The sequence below is a fragment of the Heptranchias perlo genome, chromosome 38, assembly GCF_035084215.1.
Source record: "Heptranchias perlo isolate sHepPer1 chromosome 38, sHepPer1.hap1, whole genome shotgun sequence".
Lineage (NCBI taxonomy): Eukaryota > Metazoa > Chordata > Chondrichthyes > Hexanchiformes > Hexanchidae > Heptranchias > Heptranchias perlo.
In genome coordinates this window covers 2834243-2855141 of record NC_090362.1, presented here as the reverse complement: position 1 = coordinate 2855141, position 20899 = coordinate 2834243, and the positions used below count along the sequence as shown (strand labels likewise).

Below are 20899 nucleotides of genomic sequence, written 5' to 3'. Positions count from 1 at the left end.
TACCAATAGTGTATTCTCGGCAGACAGCTCACCCTGCACTCACACAAATGGAAACATCTCCAACTCAAAGGTTTGAATATTCACTTGAATCTCTAAACAAACTGTCATTGTCTAAAGCACTCTGGTTCAGACTCCTCATCTGAATCCTAATCTACGTTTGTTACTTTAAAAAAATCATCCTGTTTAAAGGGACACACAAATATATTGATAGAAGAGCCCCAGTTAAAGTAACGTTGATATCATGAAACACTCTTAATAAAACGTTAGAATGACACAAGATTCTGTAAATAAATGATTACCTTAGTTAAAGGGGAACCAGCCTGTTAATAAACAATTGTCTCTTTAAAGTAACACAAGATTCTGTTGATAAAGTATTACACCTTTTAAAGGGCACTGCACTCTGTTATTTTGTTTTTGAAGTCCTGTACAAGTATTATAGAATCATAGAACATTACTGTGCAAAAGCAGATGATTTGGCTCTTAAAGTCTGTGGCCTAAATAAAGTCTTACAAGTTTAACATTTCACTTAATACCCTGTGCCATTATTTTTGCTATCAATCCCTTATGTGGTACCTTATCAAATGCTTTTTGAAGATCCATATAAACCACATGCACTGTATTTCCTGTAACTATCCTCTGTTAATTCTTCAATGAATTCTATAAGGTTGGTCGAGCATGACCTGCCTTTCAGAAATTTTGCCAAATAGTTCTGATTAATGCTTGTTTCTCCAAGTGTTTAATCATTTCATCCTGTATTATAGACTAGTAATTAAGCAACAACTGACACTGTTACTAAATGATTACACTGTTTAAATGGCACCAGACTGCGTTTATAAAAGATTATTGGTGACTAAAAGATTGCCCTGTTTAATGGGGAACCAGATTCTGTTAATAAAACATTAGTGTTTAAAGGGACACACGGCTCTATTTAATAAGAGATTAGACAGTTTAAAAGCCAGAAAATCCTGCTGATAAAAGATTACCCCGTATAAAGGGGCACTGGACTGTGTTAACAAATGATTACCTTGTAAAGAGGCACAGAACTCTTTTATAAAAGATTACCCTATTTAAACGTGCAGGACTCTGATAATGAAAAGTTGCTCTTTAAAGGGACTCTGGATTTGACAACAACTCTGGTCTCCTGTCCGGCCCCCACTTCCTTCGCTCCACCATTGCCGGCCATGCCTTCGGCTGCCTAGGCCCTGAGCTCTGGCATTCCCTCCCTAAACCTCTCTGCCTCTCTCCCTCTCTCTCCTCCTTTAAGACCTTCAAACTCCTTCAAACCTACCGGCTGAAGGGTCGAGAACCAGAGGACACAGATTTAAGGTGATTGGCAAATGAACCAAAGGCGACATGAGGAAAAAGTTTTTTATGCAGTGAGTAATTATGATCTGGAATGTGCTGCCTGAAAGGGCGATGGAAGCAGATTCAATCGTGGTTTTCAAAAAGGAATTGGATAAATACTTGAAGGGAAAACATTTGCAGGGCTACAGGGAAAGAGCGGAAGAATGGGACTAACTGGATTGCTCTTACAAAGAGACAACATGGGCTTGATGGGCCGAATGGTCTCCTTCTGCGCTGTAACCATTCTATGATTCTAACAACTTGCATATATATAGCACAGTTAACATAGTAAAACATCCCAAGTCACTTCACAGGAGTGTTATTAGACAGAATTTGACACCGAGCCACATAAGGAAATATTGTGACAGGTGACCAAAAGCTTGGTTAAAGATGGTAGGTTTGAAGGAGTTTGAAGGTCTTAAAGGAGGAGTGAGAGGTGGAGAGGCAGAGAGGTTCAGGGAGGGACTTCCAGAGTGTAGGGCCTAGGCAGCTGAAGGCACGGCCAGCAATGGTGGAGCAAAGGAAGTGGGGGATGGACAGAGTTGGACGAACGCTGTGATCTCGGAGGGCTGGAGGAGGTGACAGATATAGCCATGGAGGGTATTTGACTAATAAAAGATTACCATGTTTAAAGGGGCTGAATACCCTGTTAATATAACGTTCTTCTATTTAAAGGGGCACAGGACTCTGTTAGTAAAGGATCATGTTTGGGCCATTGTTGTTTATAATTTTTATAAATGACATAGAGGATGAAATATTGTCAAAAGTTCAGATTGGATGTAACGGCTAATGGTGTTAACCAATGTGCAATCACCTAAAGGATCAGAACAGAGGTCAGTGGGCAGAAAGGAAATAAGTGAAATTCAACACAGATAACGCAAGGAGATTAGTAAAAAGAAGCAAGAATGTGGATTGCATGTTAAATAGCAAAGTGTTTGAGGTAACATAGTAGGCAAGAGATCCGCGGGTTTTGTTGGACAGGTCATTAAAATTGTTGGCTTGGCAGTGGTGGTGAAATATAATATTTGGATGTGTAGTAGGGGCATGACTCATAAGTGGAGAGTCTAACCACCTCCCCTTGACATTCAACGGCATTACCATCGCCGAATCCCCCACCATCAACATCCTGGGGGTCATCATTGACCAGAAACTTAACTGGACCAGCCATATAAATACTGTGGCTACAAGAGCAGGTCAGAGGCTGGGTATTCTGCAGCGAGTGACTCACCCCCCGACTCCCCAAAGCCTTTCCACCATCTACAAGGCACAAGTCAGGAGTGTGATGGAATACTCTCTACTTGCCTGGATGAGTGCAGCTCCAACAACACTCAAGAAGCTCAACACATTCCAGGATAAAGCAGCCCGCTAGATTGGCACCCTATCCACCACCCTAAATATTTACTCCCTTCACCACCGGCGCACCATGGCTGCAGTGTGTACCATTCATAGGATGCACTGCAGCAACTCGCCAAGGCTTCTTCGACAGCACCTCCCAAACCCGCGACTTCTACCACCTAGAAGGACAAGGGCAGCAGGCACATGGGAACAACACCACCTGCACGTTCCCCTCCAAGTCACACACCATCCCGATTTGGAAATATATTTCCGTTCCTTCATCGTTGCTGGGTCAAAATCCTGGAACTCCCTTCCTAACAGCACTGTGGGGAGAACTTTCATCACATGGACTGCAGCGGTTCAAGAAGGGGGCTCACCACCACCTTCTCAAGGGTAATTAGGGATGGGCAATAAATGCTGGCCTTGCCAGCGACACCCACATCCTATGAACAAATAAAAAAAGGAAGTGCAGTTGAAATTTGTATCCGATCTTGTGAGGCTGTATCTGGGGTACTGTGTTCAGTTTGGGTCTCTGTAATACAGAATTATTTGAAGGAGGCTACAAGGCTGATTCCTGACCTTCGAGGGCTGAGTTATGAGGAACGACAGTTGATCGGCAAAAAAGCCAGAGGTGAGATGAGGAGAAATTTTTCGGCAGTGAGTTATTATGATCTGGAATGCACTGCCTGAAAGGGTGGTGGAAGCAGATTCAATAGTAACTTTCAAAAGGGAATTGGATAAATACTATTTGCAGGGCTATGGGGAAAGAACAGGGGAGTGTTACTAGTTGGATAGCTCTTTCAAAGAGCCAGCACAAGCACAATGGGCCAAATGGTCTCCTTCTGTGCAAAAAGATTTAAGATTCTATGGCGCGGATATTAACTCAGGATTGGGAAGTGAGCCGGATTTTGCCGGGAGGGGGGGAGCTTTCGGAAGGGAAACCTGAAAGTAAGGGTTTCCCGCACGTTGTGACGAGTTTGAAGGTGGAACGTCTTTAAAATTTTTTCAACAGGTTTCGCACCCGACAGCCAGCCAGCCGTGGAGAGGTCGGTGTCTTTGGGATTTGGATGGGGAGAGATCGGTGTCTTTGGGGTTTGGATGGGGAGAGATCAGTGACTTTGTTGTTTGGATGGGGAGAGATCGGTGACTTTGGGGTTTGGATGGGGAGAGATCGGTGACTTTGGGGTTTGGATGGGGAGAGATCGGTGTCTTTGGGGTTTGGATGGGGAGAGATCGGTGTCTTTGGGGTTTGGATGGGGAGAGATCGGTGTCTTTGGAGTTTGGATGGGGAGAGATCGGTGACTTTGGTGTTTGGATGGGGAGAGATCGGTGTCTTTGTTGTTTGGATGGGGAGAGATCGGTGTCTTTGGGGATGGATGGGGAGAGATCGGTGACTTTGGTGTTTGGATGGGGAGAGATCAGTGACTTTGGTGTTTGGATGGGGAGAGATCGGTGACTTTGGTGTTTGGATGGGGAGAGATCAGTGACTTTGGTGTTTGGATGGGGAGAGATCAGTGACTTTGGTGTTTGGATGGGGAGAGATCAGTGACTTTGGTGTTTGGATGGGGAGAGATCGGTGTCTTTGGGGATGGATGGGGAGAGATCGGTGACTTTGGGGTTTGGATGGGGAGAGATCGGTGTCTTTGGGGATGGATGGGGAGAGATCGGTGACTTTGGTGTTTGGATGGGGAGAGATCAGTGACTTTGGTGTTTGGATGGGGAGAGATCAGTGACTTTGGGGTTTGGATGGGGAGAGATTGGTGTCTTTGGGGGTGCCGATCGTGGAGGTGGGGGTGGGAAATCGGACACCGTGGCGGGGGGGGGGGGGGTGGGCGGATTGGCGAGACGGGGCGGGGGGAAAGCACTCCTGCTCCTCCTGGCCCACAAGCAGTGCAATAAAGGCGCTTACCACATGAATCCGCCCCTTCCCGCCTCCTTTTACCTGCCATGATTCCCGCGGCCATTAATTCTGATGCATGTTAAATTCAATTTAAAATCACCTCATTAACATGAGGTAAATTGCTATGATAAGTACCCACCTGCCTGTACTAATTATCGACCTGCCTCCGGCAAGTAGGTTACTCGAACGCAGCCAAACGTGCCTCCGTTAAACCCGGAAGTGGGAGTGTTCCAAAATTCTATTATTTTAACTTCCCACCCGCCCCCAACCTGTTCTTGGGGGTTAACATTACTCCCTACGATCGGAAAATAGAAAACTTAGGTAACATTTTTAATAAGAGAGTGATAGAGTTTGTGGAACACATTCCCATTGGGGGTGCGGTGGGGTGGGTGGTGGACAAGAAAACCACGGCAAGGCTTAAAGAAAGACCGGATGGATTCCTATCAGGGAAGGGGATACAGGGCTATAACTTTCATAGTGACATGAAGGAACCTGATGGAAGTTTTGGACAGGTTGGCTAAATGGACCAATAGTCATTTCCTACCCAAAAATTACTAGGTTAGTAGATATGTTTTAAGTGGTACAGGAGTCTCTTAATAATAGATTACCCTGATCAAAGGGGCAGGGGACACAATTAGATAAAAAAAATCACCCAATTTAAAGCAGTGTGAGAAATTGTTAGTATTGGATTACTGTTTAAAGGGACATGGAACTCATAAGAACATAAGAAATAGGTACAGGAGTAGGCCATCCGTCCCCTCGAGCCTCTGTTAATAAAACATTAAAGTGGTACAAAGTTATCGTTGTTACTGATAGTAATCAGCACTGCTTGCTCGCTGGATACTGCTATACCAAACCATTATTTCAAGAAGGCCCACCACCATCTTTTCAGGGCAACTCGGGATGGGCAACAAATGCTGGCCTAATTTTGTTTGTTGTCGGTCTCTATTTTGAGCATTCTGAAATGTCTTGGCAGCAGCGCCCACATCCCAAGAATGAATTTTTAAAAAATACTGCTCAGTGTACAATTCAAGGCGCTTCCCTATGATGAGGACATACTGACTCCACTCTTAGAATAATAAATGAGTTTGCTCGGACTGCGTACTTCTTGCTGGTTGGGAATTGTCTAGGGTGGATGTGTAATTTCAGACACAAAAGTGTGGTTCATCCCCATAATCTATTAGACAGAAGTCACTGAGTGAGCTGTCACACAGGCCAGGATGTAGAGTAAACAATTTGCTCTTTTTTGGCCACATTCCCTCCCATGTACTCATGGAAATATATCGCCGTTCCTTCATCGTCGCTGGGTCAAAATCCTGGAACTCCCTTCCTAACAGCACTGTGGGAGAACCTTCACCACACGGACTGCAGCGGTTCAAGAAGGCGGCTCACCACCACCTTCTCAAGGGCAATTAGGGATGGGCAATAAATGCTGGGCTTGCCAGCGACGCCCACGTCCCATGAACGAATAAAAAAAAGACTGAATCCGTCTGATATATGATGCTTTGCGTGAGAGTCCCCTTTAGTAAAGGCATGGAGTGAATTAATGGCCACTGTAGGGCGTCCACAGGTAGCTCATTTCATGTTGCGTTTAAAATAGTTAACATTGGTCACATCGCATCCTTAAAGACCAATATTTTTATTAGAATTGTGGGGTTTATGATTGTCTTAAAGTTGACATTCACAGTAACCCTCTCACTGACACTGTGAGGTGAAGTGTCACTGGGACAGGTGGTGGGTTGAGACTGTCAGAAACGCATCTTGCTGCAGAGTGAGAGGGTAGCAGAGATTCAGAGAAGGTACAGGAGTGAAGTCTGGGTGAGGGGATGGGTCAAAAAAAGTTTAACTGTGTAGGAACTGAAAGGTATCGCACACCAGGCTCGGGGATGTCCAATATTTTCCTGTCTCAGTCACATTCATTTTACGTTGCTGGGTTTTTTTGCATCAATTTTTTTGTTGTCAGTCTCCATTTTGAGCGTTCTGAAGTGTTTTGGCAGAACCCACGATTCTGGAGGGAGTATGGGTTGGGTTCACCTGCTGAAGAGTATCTGAGCAGTGAAATGAAAATGTATGACCTGAGGATGAATGTGTTTAGTGCAAGGAGTAGATCAGGTTTCATCCTTTCTCTAAAAATATGGATAGCAGCTAAATAACTAATTATTGCCAGCATCATTGTGCACTTTTATTTGTAACCCAGTGTAAAGGCTGTGCTCTATTTTTCACTGAGATTGCCAACGTTTGATGTCATCCTGCCATGGCAGGATAGTAATTCTGTAGCCTGTGCTCTTACGCAGAGTGTCACACCGAACAAATTAGAGTAATGCAACAATTCAGAGCTCAGTCCAATCTGTTTACTGACACAAGGGGCCATGGCAAGCTGAACTGTTTATTTCCTGTGGCAGTCCAATATTTATCTGTGGGAGTCCTAAGGTAAGTACTGTCAATAGTAATTATTAGATGCACTTTTGGGTTGCAACACTATATATTTTCCTCAGTTTCAGTATCACACAGCACTCCCATTGGCGAGTCCTTGCTCCCTAGGTAATTATAGAGAACCAAGGGTCATAATGAGAACTCCTGTCACTGCATTTAACTTACCTGATACTTCACATGTTGCCATGGTTCCTTCATCTTTGGAACTGCAGAAGAATACGTACTCTCAGACTATGGGTTAAGCTACAAATTACAAGTCAGATTTATTGAACAGTAAGCAGATAAATGCACAGTAGTAAAAAGAGTAGGTTTAGAGTAATCCTAGACTTTACCATACCTCCTCGGACCTAGAAAACGTCACACTTGCTTCTTCTCTGCTAATACTCATGAAACTGAACCTAGAAACAAAAAACATGCACCCTCGTTAGTCGTACATGTCACTGCGACCTAACATGGAGTCTCTCAACTGTTCCCATCTCAGATGGCTTCAGAATGACTGCTGACTTAGAATATGTAGAAGTTACAACATGGAAACAGGCCATTCGGCCCAAACAGTCCGTTTACCCTCCACGCGATCAAATGATCACATTTTCCTATCCTGTTCCTATATCCCTTCAACCTCATTTTTCTTCATCCACCTAATTAACTGATGCTTCCAATGGAAGAGTGGGTTATGAATGTTTAATCCCACTTGGTATTAAAATAAATGAACGTTTGTGCCTTGCATCAAACCAAACGCCTTTTACTGGATGTTTAAAGAGGCCCATCTCCACCTTGAGGATTGCACTTGTATCAAATGCCTCTCTCTGCTATTTTAACCGAGGGATTAACCTGCTGTTTTAAATGAGTTAAACTCTCTGCTAAAGAAGCAGAGGGATTTGAAACAAATATGTTCATTCACAGCAATTACCAGGTTTAAAAGTCTATCAACTGAAGAAAATAAAAGCTTGAAAATTAACCAGAATGTACCACTTTGAATACAAAATCGAGCACCTGTCATTTTCAATGCTGCGATATCAACACAAGAGACAGAAAGATGTTTGAGACAGTGATACGTTTTAACAGATTGTACCATCATGTTGAATGCTTGGCAAAGGTTTTCCAAAGAACTTTGGAAGACAACATCCATGCCAAAGAATGATAGGGTTGTAAATGTCACTCCCCTGTTCAAGAATATAAAAAGGGGTAAGCAAGAAATTATAGGCCAACTACTTTTATCTTTGATATGGGCTAGAATCCATAATATGGGATGAAATTAATGAACACTTAGAAAATAGATTGGTAAATATAGTTGGAGCAAATGAACCATAGAACCATAGAAAAGATACATCACAGAGGGGGCCATTCGGCCCATCGTGTCCACGCCGGCTCGAAGAACAACCAGGTGCCCATTCTAATCCCACCTTCCAGCACCCAGTCCGTAGCCCTGCAGCTTACAGCACTTTAGGTGCAGGTCCAGGTACTTTTTAAAAGAGTTGAGGGTCCCTGCCTCTACCACCAATTCAGGCAGCGAACTCCATACACCCACCACCCTCTGGGTAAAAAAGTTTTTCCTCATGTCTCCTCCAATCCTTCTGCCAATCAGCTTAAATCGATGTCCTCTAGTTTTGAACTCTCCACTAGGGGAAACAGGTACTTCCTGTCTACTCTATCTAGGCCCCTCAATGGTGGGGGATTCGGCGATGGTAATGCCATTGACTGCCAAGGGGAGGTGGTTAGACTCTCTCTTGTTGGAGATGGTCATTGCCTGGCACTTGTCTGGCGTGAATGTTACTTGCGTGGATGTTGGCCAGGTCTTGCTGCATGCGGGCTCGGCCTGCTTCATTCTTTGAGGGGTTGCGAACACTGTGCAATCATCAGCGAACATCCCCATATCTGACCTTATGATGGAGGGAAGGTCATTGATGAAGCAGCTGAAGATAGTTGGGCCGAGGACACTTCCCTGAGGAACTCCTGCAGCAATGCCCAGGAGCTGAGATGATTGGCCTCCAACAACCACTACCATCTTCCTTTGTGCTGGGTATGACTCCAGCCACTGGAGAGTTTTCCCCAATTCTCATTGGCTTCAATTTTACTAGGGCTCCTTGGTACCACACTCGGTCAAATGCTGACTTGATGTCAAGGGCAGTCACTCTCACCTCACCTCTGGAATTCAGCTCTTTTGTCCGTGTTTGGACCAAGTCTGTAAAGTGGTCTGAAGCCGAGTGGTCCTGGCGGAACCCAAACTGAGCATCGGTGAGCAGGCTATTGGTGAGTAAGTGCCGCTTGATAGCACTGTTGATGACACCTTCCATCACTTTGCTGATGATTGAGAGTAGACTGATGGGGCGGTAACTGACTGGATTGGATTTGTCCTGCTTTCTGTGGACAGGACATACCTGGGCAATTTTTCACATTGTTAGGTAGATGCCAGTGTTGTAGCTGTACTGGAACAGCTTGGCTAGAGGCGCAGCTAGTTCTGGAGCACAAGTCTTCAGCACTACAGCTGGGATGTTGTCGGGGCCCATAGCCTTTGCTGTATCCAGTGCACTCAGCCGTTTCTTGATATCACGTGGAGTGAATCGAATTGGCTGAAGACTGGCTTCTGTGCAGATATCGGGAGGAGGCTGAGATGGATCGTCCACTCGACACTTCTGGCTGAAGATGGTTGCAAATACTTCAGCCTTGTCTTTGCACCCACATGCTGGACTCCGCCATCATTATGTCCTTCATGTAATATGGTGACCAGAACTGCGCACAATACTCCAGCTGTGGCCTTACCAGCGTTTTATACAGTTCCATCATTACATCCCTGCTTTTGTATTCTATATCTCGGCTAATAACGGAGAGCATTCAGTATGCCTTCTTCACAACCTTATCTACCTGTACTGCCACCTTCAGGGAACTGTGCACATGCACTTCAAGGTCTCTCACTTCCTTTACCCTCTCAATATATTCCCGTTTACTGCGTATTCCCTTTTACTGTTTGCCCTCCCTAAGTGCATTACCTACACTTCTCCGGGTTGAGCTCCATTTGCCTCTTTTCCGCCCACTCCACCAACCCATTGATATCTTCTTGGAGTCTACACTATCAACTACACGGCCAATTTTTGTGTCGTCTGCAAATTTACCAATCATGCCCCCTACATTCAAGTTCAAATCGTTAATATATACCACAAACAGCAAGGGACCCAACACTGAGCCCTGTGGCACACCATTGGAAATGGATTTCCACTCGCAAAGACATCCATCGACTTTTACCCTTTGTTTCCTGTTACTGAGCCAATTTTGGATCCAATTCGCCACATTTCCTTGTATCCCATGGGCTTTTACCTTTCTGTCCAGTCTGCCATGTGGGACCTTGTCAAATGCTTTGCTAAAATCCATGTAGACAACATCCACTGCACTACCCTCATCAATCCTCCTTGTCACTTCCTCAAAGAATTCAATCAGATTTGTAAGGCATGACCTTCCCTCAACAAATCCATGCGGACTATCCCTGATTAAACCATGCCTTTCCAAGTGACAGTTTATCCTATTTCTCAGTTTTGATTCTAATAGTTTGCCCACCACCGAGGTAAGACTGACCAGCCTATAATTGTTCGGCCTTTCCCTCGTACCCTTTTTAAACAATGGTACCACGTTTGCAGTCTTCCAGTCCTTCGGTACCTCCCCTGTATCTAGTGAGGATTGGAAAATGATCCTCAGAGCATCCGCTATTTCCTCCCTGGCTTCCTTCAATAGCCTAGGAAACAATCCATCCGGCCCTGGTGACTTATCAACTTTCAAGGATTCCAGTCTCTCTAGTACTTCCTCTCTCTTTAACTACTACGTCCAGATCATCCCTTTCCTTTGTGAATACGGAGACAAAATGTTCATTTAAAACCCTACCCACATCCTCTGCTTCGACACACAAGTTACCCTTATCATCCCTGATAGGTCCCACCTTTTCCTTAGCTATCCTCTTGTTCTTAATGTACTGATAAATCATCTTTGGGTTTTCTTTAATCTTAGTAGCTAATATTTTTTCATGCCCTCTCTTTGCTTTCCTTATTTCCTTTTTTATGTCATCCCTGTACTTTCTATACTCCTCTAGGCTTTCTGCAGTATTTAGTTTTCTATGACAATCATAAGCTTTCTTTTTCTGCTTTATCTTGCCCCGTATACTTCGAGACAACCAGGGGGCTCTAAATTTGGCAGTGCCACCCTTTTTCTTTGAGGGGATGTGTCTGCATTGTACCCGTAGAATTTCACTTTTTAGTGCCTCCCACTGGCTTGCCACTGATTTCTCCTCAAGTAGTTGTGTCCAGTCCACTTCTGCCAAATCACGTCTTAGGTCTGTAAAATTTGCCTTCCCCCAATTTAAAACGTTTACTCCTGATTTAACTCTATCCTTTTCCATAATAATGCTAAAACTAACTGAATTGTGGTCACTATCCCCAATATGGTCACCCACTGTCACTTCACCCACTTGCCCATCTTCATTTCCCAGGACTAAATCTAGAATTGCATCCCCTCTTGTTGGGCTTGTCACGTACTGGCTAAAAAAGTTCTCCTGGACAAGAATTTTGCGCCCTCTGTGCCCCTCACACTATTTGAATCCCAGTTGATGTTGGGGTAGTTGAAGTCCCCTACTTTTATTGCCCTCTTAGTTTTGCACTCAGAAATTTGCCTACAAATTTGTCCTTCTATCTCCCTTTCGCTATTCGGGGGTCTATAGTACACTTCTAGTAGTGTGTCTGCCCCTTTTTTACTTCTTAGCTCAACCCATATGGCCTCGATGAGCCCGAGGTATACCATCAAAACCCTTTAAAGTTACACCAGGACAAAGGAAGTTAAAAATGTATTAATCAAAGATATATTACAATAAGACCCACATAATATTTGGGTTTGAATTGATGGGACAATCAATTGACATCTGTTAATAGCCGTGATTTATACACAATGGACCAAGCAGATATAGAGTTCCAGTTCACTTATGGAAGGCTCCCTGATATCTGCTTCAGAGCCAGGCATTTGCTCTAAAACTTTAAGGGTGCAGTTACACTGTCATTTTCAGGTCAATGTGCAGTGGTTTTATGTTCACATCTCTGCAAAAGTGGCACTAAGGAGACTCAGGAGTCATGAAATGTACTGACACCCTGAGGAGCAAGGCCTCCAACAGGAGGCTGCATCATGGTGTTTGAGTTTAAGTTTGCACCAAGTGTGGTATAACTGACGTCCAGAGTACACACAACATATCGTAAACCCTGAACCCCATGGAGATGCTTCTCCCCAGCACCATGGCAGTCTGATTGCTGTCACTGCAAAGGGGAAGATTAAGGTTCACTGGAGTTGATCTTGACGATGTTCGATAATGTAAAATGGGCGATAATGAGTCAGCAGCCTGTTTTACGTCTTTCCCCATTTTTATTTCCATTGACTTTGATTTAGAAGGCGACTTGCTATCACCGTTTTACACAATCTCAGAAAGCCAAGTTCTATCCCACTAACTCCTCACCGTCCCGTGATATAACAGGCAGTGCTCACAGCTCCCCCTGTAACAGAGAAACATAAGAAATAGGAGCAGGAGTAGGCCAGATGGCCCCTCGAACCTGCTGCGCCATTCATTAAGATCACAGCTGATCTTCAACCTCAACTTCACTTTCCCGCCCGATCCCCATATCCCTTGATTCCCTTGGAGTCCAAAAATCTATCGATCGCAGTCTTGAATATACTCAGCATCCACAACTTTCTGGGGTCAGAATTCCAAAGTTTCACAACCCTTTGAGTGAAGAAATTCCTCCTCACCTTAAATGTCCGACCCCTTATCCTGAGACTATGCTCCCTAGTTCTAGACTCTCCAGCCAGGGGAAACAGCCTCTCAGCATTTACCCTGTCAAGCCCCCTCAGAATCTTATATGTTTCAATGAGATCACCTCTCATTCTTCTAAACTCCAGAGAGTATAGGCCCATTCTACGCAATCTCTCCTCATAGGACAACCCTCTCATCCCAGGAATTAATCCAGTGAACCTTTGTTGCAACATTTTGGGCTCGCTCTGATCCCTGCCCCTACCACTGGCACCCATCAAGGACCTGTGCTACATGAAAAGCAGGAGGGCAGGCAGCAAGTTTAGAACACTCCTTCCATATACTGCCCCACTCACTTCGCTCACTGGCGCACATAATCCTGCTGGACCTGGGGAAATCCGGAAAGTTTTCAATTTTATATTCAATGTGGTACATTCTAGTTAATTTTCAAACTTTTTACTTTCTTCAGTTGATTTTTAAGCCTGGTAATTGCTGTGAATGAACATATCTGTTTCAAATTCCTCTGCTTCTTTGGCAGAGAGTTTAACTCTTTTAAAACAAGCAGGTTAATCCCTTGGTTAAAATGGCAGGGAGAGGCATTTGATACAAATGCAATAAATATTTGTACAATAACATTAGTGACAAAAAGAAAAAAATGCAAATGCTGGAAATCTGAAATTTTAAAAAATGACTTTAAATTAAATGTAGAGTATACTTTATAGTTAAAACACCACAGTCTTCATGAAAGTGTTTCCAATTTTTGTTTAATTGTGGAGTGAAAAGGGCTGCATATTAATTTGATCAGGAGGGTGTGAAATTTCAATAATGCAGTGACAGTTTGTGACGCAGTTTGGGTCATTGTACCTTATGTTTGCAAACAAACCAATAAGTACTTGCGGGATAGTTTGACATTCTGCCCCGTGACTGTTTTTTTATTCATTCTGAGGATGTGAGCGTCGCTGGCAAGGCCGGCATTTATTGCCCATCCCTAGTTGCCCGTTGAGAAGGTGTTGAACCTTCTTCTTGAACCGCTGCAGTCCATGTGGCGAAGATGGCCCGACATTAGGGAGGGTGTTCTAGGATTTTGACCCAGCGATGTTGAAAGAAGGGCGATATATGTCCAAGACTGGATGGTGTGTAACTGGGAGGGGAACTTGGAAATTATATTGTTCCCATGCACCTGCTGTCCTTGTCCTTCTAGGTGGTGAGGTGACAGGTTTAGGAGCTGCTGTCGACCAGGTTATTACCAGGCATAGACAGAGCAACAGAGTAGGCAATGGGGGGATTTAAAGAGTGATTGGCAAGGGCTGGAGAGCACAGGGAACCCTCAGAGATCCAAAAATGATGTCAGAAGATGTTTGTATCTGTGTCCAACTTGTGCATTGTCAAGAGCAAATATAGAAACATAGAAAATAGGAGCAGGAGTAGGCCATTCGGCCCTTCGAGCCTGCTCCGCCATTCAATATGATCATGGCTGATCTTCTATTTCAATACCATAATCCCGTTCTCTCCCCATACCCCTTGATGCCTTTTGTGTCTAGAAATCTATCTATCTCCTTCTTAAATATATTCAGTGACTTGGCCTCCACAGCCTTCTGTGGTAGAGAATTCCACAGGTTCACCGCCCTCTGAGTGAAGAAATTTCTCCTCATCTCAGTCCTAAATGTCCTAACCCATATCCTGAGACTGTGACCCCTCGTTCTGGACCCCTAGCAAGGGGAAACATCCTCCCTGCATCCAGTCTGTCTAGCCCTGACAGAATTTTATATGTTTCAATGAGATCCCCTTTCATTCTTCTAAACTCGAGTGAATACAGGCCTAGTCGACCCAATCTCTCCTCATATGACAGTCTTGCCATCCCAGCATCAGTCTGGTGAACCTTTACTGCACTCCTTCCATGGCAAGTATATCCTTTCTTAGGTAAGGAGACCAAAACTGCACACAATACTCCAGGTGTGGTCTCACCAAGGCCCTGTATAACTGCAGTAAGACATCCTTGCTCCTGTACTCAAATCCTCTTGCAATGAAGGCCAATATACCATTTGCCTTCCTAACTGCTTGCTGCACCTGCATGTTTGCTTTCAGTGACTGGTGTACAAGGACACCCAGGTCCCTTTGTACATCAACATTCTCCAATCTATCTCCATTTAAATAATACTCTGCCTTTCTGTTTTTCATTCTGAAGTGGATAACTTCACATTTATCCACATTATACTGCATCTGCCATGTATTTGCCCACTCACTCAACTTGTCTAAATCGCTTTGAAGCCTCTTTGCATCCTCCTCACAACTCACGATCCCACTTAGTTTTATGTCGTCAGCAAACTTGGAAATATTACATTTGGTTCCCTGATTCAAATCATTGATATATATTGTGACTAGCTGGGGCCCTAGCACTGATCCCTGCGGTACCCCACTAGTCACTGCCTGCCACCCCGAAAAAGACCATTTATTCCTACTCTCTATTTCCTGTCTGTTAACCAATTTTCAATCCATGCCAGTATATTACCCCCAATCCCATGTGCTTTAATTTTGCACACTAACCTCTTATGTGGGACTTTATCAAAGGCGTTCTGAAAATCCAAATAAACCACATCCACTGGTTCTCCCTTATCTATTCTACCAGTTACATCCTCAGAAAACTCTAGGTTTGTCAATCATGATTTCCCTTTCATAAATCCATGTTGACTTTGTCTAATCCCATTGAGCAAGTATGAAAACACATACAGACAGCAACTTATATTTTATACGTGTAGGGAACCCTTCGTCACCTCCAGACTCAACTAGTCCCTTGCTCTCCTGGCTGGCCTCCCACCTTCAATAAACTTCAGCTCATCTAAAACTCTGCTGCCCCATAACCTAACCTGCATCAGGTCCTGCTCACCCATCAGCCCCGACCTCACTGATCTACATAGGCTCTCGATCCTCCAATGCCTGAAATCTAAAATTCTCATCCATTTGCTTAAATCTCTGTCCCTATGTAAGATTCTCCTGCCCTATAACCCACTCCTGAATGCATCATTCCTCTGTCTCTGGCCTCTTTTGCACCCACCCCCCCCCCCCCCCAATCCCCCTTCGTCCGACCATTAGTGGCCATGCTTTCATCCGTCTGGGCCCTATGCTCCAGAATTGCCTCCCTAAACCTCTCCATTTCCCTTTCCTCCTTTAAGATTAAAGTTGCCAAGAGCTGGATGTAATCCTGGTGGTTTGATCACATGACCTCCTCCCTCCAACTGCCCCGCCCACACTCCCACCATTGGTCCATTCTCATGACGCAATGCCTACCCAAGCCAATTGGAAAGTGAATAGACTCTGTTACCCGATTGGATGATTCTTGACTGTTAGTCACACAGCCTTTTTTCTTTCTCAACTCCAACAATTTTATAACGAACAGATGTCTTGAAAGAAAATGAATTGTTTTTAATGCCCCGATGAATTTTCTCGAGTTTCTCCCAACTGTGTCCTGGACATTCATCTTCAAATCCTGGAGAATCCAGGACAATCCTGGAGGGATGGCAACGGTATTTAAAGCCCTTCTTGAAATCCACCTCTTTCACCAAGTTTTTGGACATCCCTCCTAACATCTTTTTTTTGGCTTACTGCCCTCTGGGAAAAGAAGAACCGCCTAACATCCCGTCTATTCCTACTCTTCTATAGTTTGAACTCATGTCCCCTGGTCCTTCCCAATCTGTTAAACTGGAATAATCTATCAATAGGGACGCTATCCAGCCCTTTAATTATTTTATAGATCTCTATCAGGTCACCTCTAAGTCTACACTGCTCTAAAGTAAATAAACCAAGGTCCTTGAGCCTATCTGAGTAGCTGAGGTTCATTAAGCTAGGAATCATTCTTATAGCTCTCCTCTGGGCCTTTTCCAAGGTCACTATATCACCCAGAACTGGGCACAGTACTCTAGAAACGGTCTGACCAGCGACATGTATAGTATCAAAATAGTGTCCTTTGATTTATATTGAATGGTTCTATTAATACAACTAAATACCTCATTAGCTTTAGCTACAGTTTCTCTACATTGGTCAATAACCTTTAGTGATCTGTGCACAATAACACCAAGATCTTTTTCTCTCGCAACCTCTTTCAGTATTGTTCCCTGTAAATGATACGTGTATTCTGTGTTGGCCCTACCAACATGTGTGACACTACATTTATCTAAATTAAATGCAATTTGCCAATGTGTGGCCCACTCCCTTAGCACAGCTAAATCTTTTTGGATTTGATTGCGCATCCCTACTGTCTTAACCTTTGCACCGATTTTGGTGTCATCTTCAAATTTACTGACCATACTCCCAACACCACTGTCCAGGTCATTAATAAAGACAGTGAAGAGCAGCAGGACCAGGATCGATCCCTGGGGGACACCACTAGTAACATGCCTTCAGGCTAAACCATATCCATTAACCACAACTTTTTGGCTGTGGGATTGGTGCCAATTCCTAATCCAGCTTGTCAAATTTCTATTGATACCATAAGATTCTATCTTTTCAAGTGAGCTAGTGTGAGGTACCTTATCAAAGGCTTTCTGGAAGTCCAGGTAAACAATGTCTACCAGATTACCCTTATCCACTACCCTAGTGACTGCCTCAAAAGGCTCTATCAAATTTGTTAGGCATGACTTATTTTTTCAGAAGTCGTGTTGTGTATTTCTAGGCCCTAAGCTCTAGAATTTCCTCCCTAAACATCACTGTCTCTCCACCTCTCTCTCCTCCTTTAAGATGTTCCTTAAAGCCAACCTCTTTGACCAAACTTTTGGTCACCTGTCCTAATATCTCGTTAATAACAAACAGAAAATGCTGGAAATACTCAGCAGATCAGGCAGCATCAATGGCGAGAGTTAACATTTCAGATCGATGACCTTTTATCAGAACTAATATCTCTGTGGCTTGGTGTCAAATTTTGTTTGATAAATCTCCTGTGAAGCGCCTTGGTATGTTTTACTATGTTAAAGGTGCTATATAAATTCAAGCATTTGGATGAGCACTTGAAATGCCATAGCATACAAGGCTACGGACCAAATGCTGGAATATGGGATTAGAGTAGACAGGGCTTGATGGCCGGCGCGGACACGATGGGCCGAAGGGCCTCTATCCGTGCTGTATAACTCTATGACTCTAAGTTGTTGTTGTTAAGATTTAAGTTGTTGCTGTTTGGGGTCGGACATTTAGGACTGAGATGAGGAGGAATTTCTTCACTCAGAGAGTCGTGAATGTTTGGAATTCTTTACCCCAAAGGGCTGTGGATGCTCAGTCGTTGGGTATATTCAAGGCTGAGAACGATAGATTTTTGGACTCTAAGGGAATCAAGGGATATGGGGATCGGGCAGGAAAGTGGAGTTGAGATCGAAGATCAGCCATGATCTTATTGAATGGCGGAGCAAGTTCGATGGGCGCAATGGTCCTATTTCTTATGTTAATGTTGCTAGTGCCACAGGGACTAGCCACAGGGAGAGGTAACCAGCATCTAGTTGCTCGTTGTGACAATCTCTAGGGAAGGGCAACCAGGGATGAAGGTCTCATTTGACCAAAAGCCAATTTAGGATTCAAGGAAGGAAAAAAAATCAACCTTACTGCATCAGTAGCAGGTTACTTTGAAGTAATTGGCTCTGCCTCTGGATGCTGGATTCCAGCCCTGTACTTTTCTGGTGTTCTTAGTTTGTCCCCGCCTGTTGGGGTTCAGTGTAGCGAATGCCGGTCATGTGTGGAGCTGCGACAGCTGTTGCAGCCTGCTTGGGGACGTTTCGAGTCGATGGATTAATCAATGTTATGAACCGAGTCTGTGGGGTTTTTATATTGTAATTGGTTTCAGATGACACTTTGCTAGTCAATCTGTGAAATATTGAATGTTGACACAGCTGAACAGTCACAGCTGTTTCCTTTCACCCCATCCCTGCTCCCTCCCTGCTTCCCTTTCAGCGCATTTTACTTTTCTTCGTACAGATTCTTCCATTTTTCCTTCTTAATGCCCATTGTGTGGATTCCGAACTCTCAGCATCAGTGCAGATTGCTGATGATTCTCTGTTCTTAATACACTCCAGATTGGTGACTTTCCTTTCCTCTTCCTTATCTTCCCCGAATGTTTTTCAGTAGTTTTCCCCTGGATCAATCCTCACTTCCACACTGCCCTCCTCAGTTGGGATAAGACTAGCTGCCTGCATTTCTTGGACATTCTTAATTCCTTTCCTCCCTCCCTCTAGCCACAGTAAATTGTCAAATAATGAAGTGACTGCAGTAATTTTTTATAAAATGTGGCTTGACTGAATGTAACACATGTACAACTCTCATTGGTTTTCACTCTACCTCATCAGTGTAAGGTTGAAAGTCAATTAAGAGAGGATGTTATTGCGTCAACAAGATTGAATAACCAATTATAACAATATAGTATTACATAGTATTTACAGTGCAGAAACAGGTTATTCGGTCCATCAGGTCCATACCGGTGTTTATGCTCCTCACGAGCCTCCTCTCACCTGACTTCATCTTACCCTATCAACATAACCTTCTATTCCTTTCTCCCTCATGTTCTTATCTAGCTTCCCCTTAAATGCATCTTTGCTATTCGCCTCAACCACTCCATGTGGTAGCGAGTTCCACATTCTCACCACTCTCTGGGGATAGAAGTTTCTCCTGAATTCCCTATTGGATTTAATAGTGACTATCTTATATTTATGGTCCCTAGTTTTGGACTCCCCCACAAATGGAAACATCTTCTCTACATCTACCCTATTGAAACCATTCATAATATTAAAGACCTCTATCAGGTCACCCCCTCAGCCTTAATGACAGGTAATCTTACTGTATTTGGCCAGTGGAATGGCCAGCTTAGCAACGGGGAGTCACATGTTGTGTGAATATACAGACCACACTTACAACTGTCACCAATACAACAGGCACGTGGCCCTAGGTTACAAGTAAACCTGTCATGAATCGGCCGAGGGTCTTGCCTCAGTAAGTAAGAAGAAAGTGGAGGAGCATTTAGGGAGCAGCGATCACAGTATCATAAGGTTTAGAATAGCTATGGAAAAGGACACAGACCACTCTAAAGTAAAAATACTCAATTGGAGGAGGGCCAATTTCAATGGGATGAGGACAAATCTGGCCCGGGTAAATTGGAATCAAAGATTGGCAGGCAAAACTGTAATTGAACATTGGGTGGTCTTTAAAGAGGAGAGGGTTCGGGTACAGTCTAGGTATATTCCCACGAGGCAGAAAGGTAGGGCAACTACAGCCAGAGCTCCCTGGGTGACAAAAGAGATAGTGAGTAAGGTGAAACGGAAAAAAGGGCATATGACAGATGTCAGGTTGATAATACAAATGAGAACCAGGCAGAATATAAAAAGTTCAGAGGGGAAGTGAAAAAGGAAATAAGAGGGGCAAAGAGAGAGTATAAGAATAGACTGGCAGCCAACATAAAAGGGAATCCAAAAGTCTTCGACAGGAATGTAAACAGTGAATGGGTGGCAAGAGGAGGGGTGGGGCCGATTAGGGACCATAAAGGAGATCTTCTCGTGGAGGCAAAGGGGATGGCTGAGGTACTAAATGAGTACTTTGCAGCTGTCTTTACCAAGGAGGAAGATGCTGCCAGAGTCTCAGTAAAGGAAGATATAGTTGAGATACTGGATGGGCTAAAAATTGATAATGAAGAGATACTAGAAGGGCTAGTTGTGCTTAAAGTAGATAAGTCATCTGGTCCGGATGGGATGCATCCTTGGTTGCTGAGGGAACTAAGGGTGAAAATTGCAGAGGTGCTGGCCATAATCTTCCAAATATCCGTTGATACGGGGGTGATGCCAGAGGACTGAAGAATTGCAAATGTTACACCCTTGTTCAAAAAAGGGTGTAAGGATAAACCCAGCAACTATAGGCCAGTCAATTTAACCTCAGTGGTGGGGAAACTTTTAGAAACGATAATCCGGGACAGAATTAACAGTCACTTGGACAAGTGTGGATTGATTAGGGAAAGCCAGCACAGGTTCGTTAAAGGCAAATTGTGTTTAACTAACTTGATAAGAGTTTTTGATGAGGTAACAGTGAGGGTAGATGAGGGCAATGCGGTTGATGTGGTGTATATGGACTTTCAAAAGGCGTTTGATAAAGTGCCACAC

General features: G+C 44.0%; 1 protein-coding gene across 1 annotated transcript in view; it reads right to left on the bottom strand.

Moving 5' to 3' along the window:
- Positions 1-20899, bottom strand: part of LOC137304569 (mucin-5AC-like) — a 188995-nt gene that overhangs the window by 96219 nt on the left and 71877 nt on the right. The window contains exons 2-3 of the mRNA XM_067973216.1: positions 7350-7410; positions 7178-7243 (exon numbers count right to left, since the gene is read on the bottom strand). Coding sequence (XP_067829317.1) covers positions 7178-7243; positions 7350-7410 — 127 coding nt within the window. The remainder of the gene's footprint in view (positions 1-7177; positions 7244-7349; positions 7411-20899) is intronic.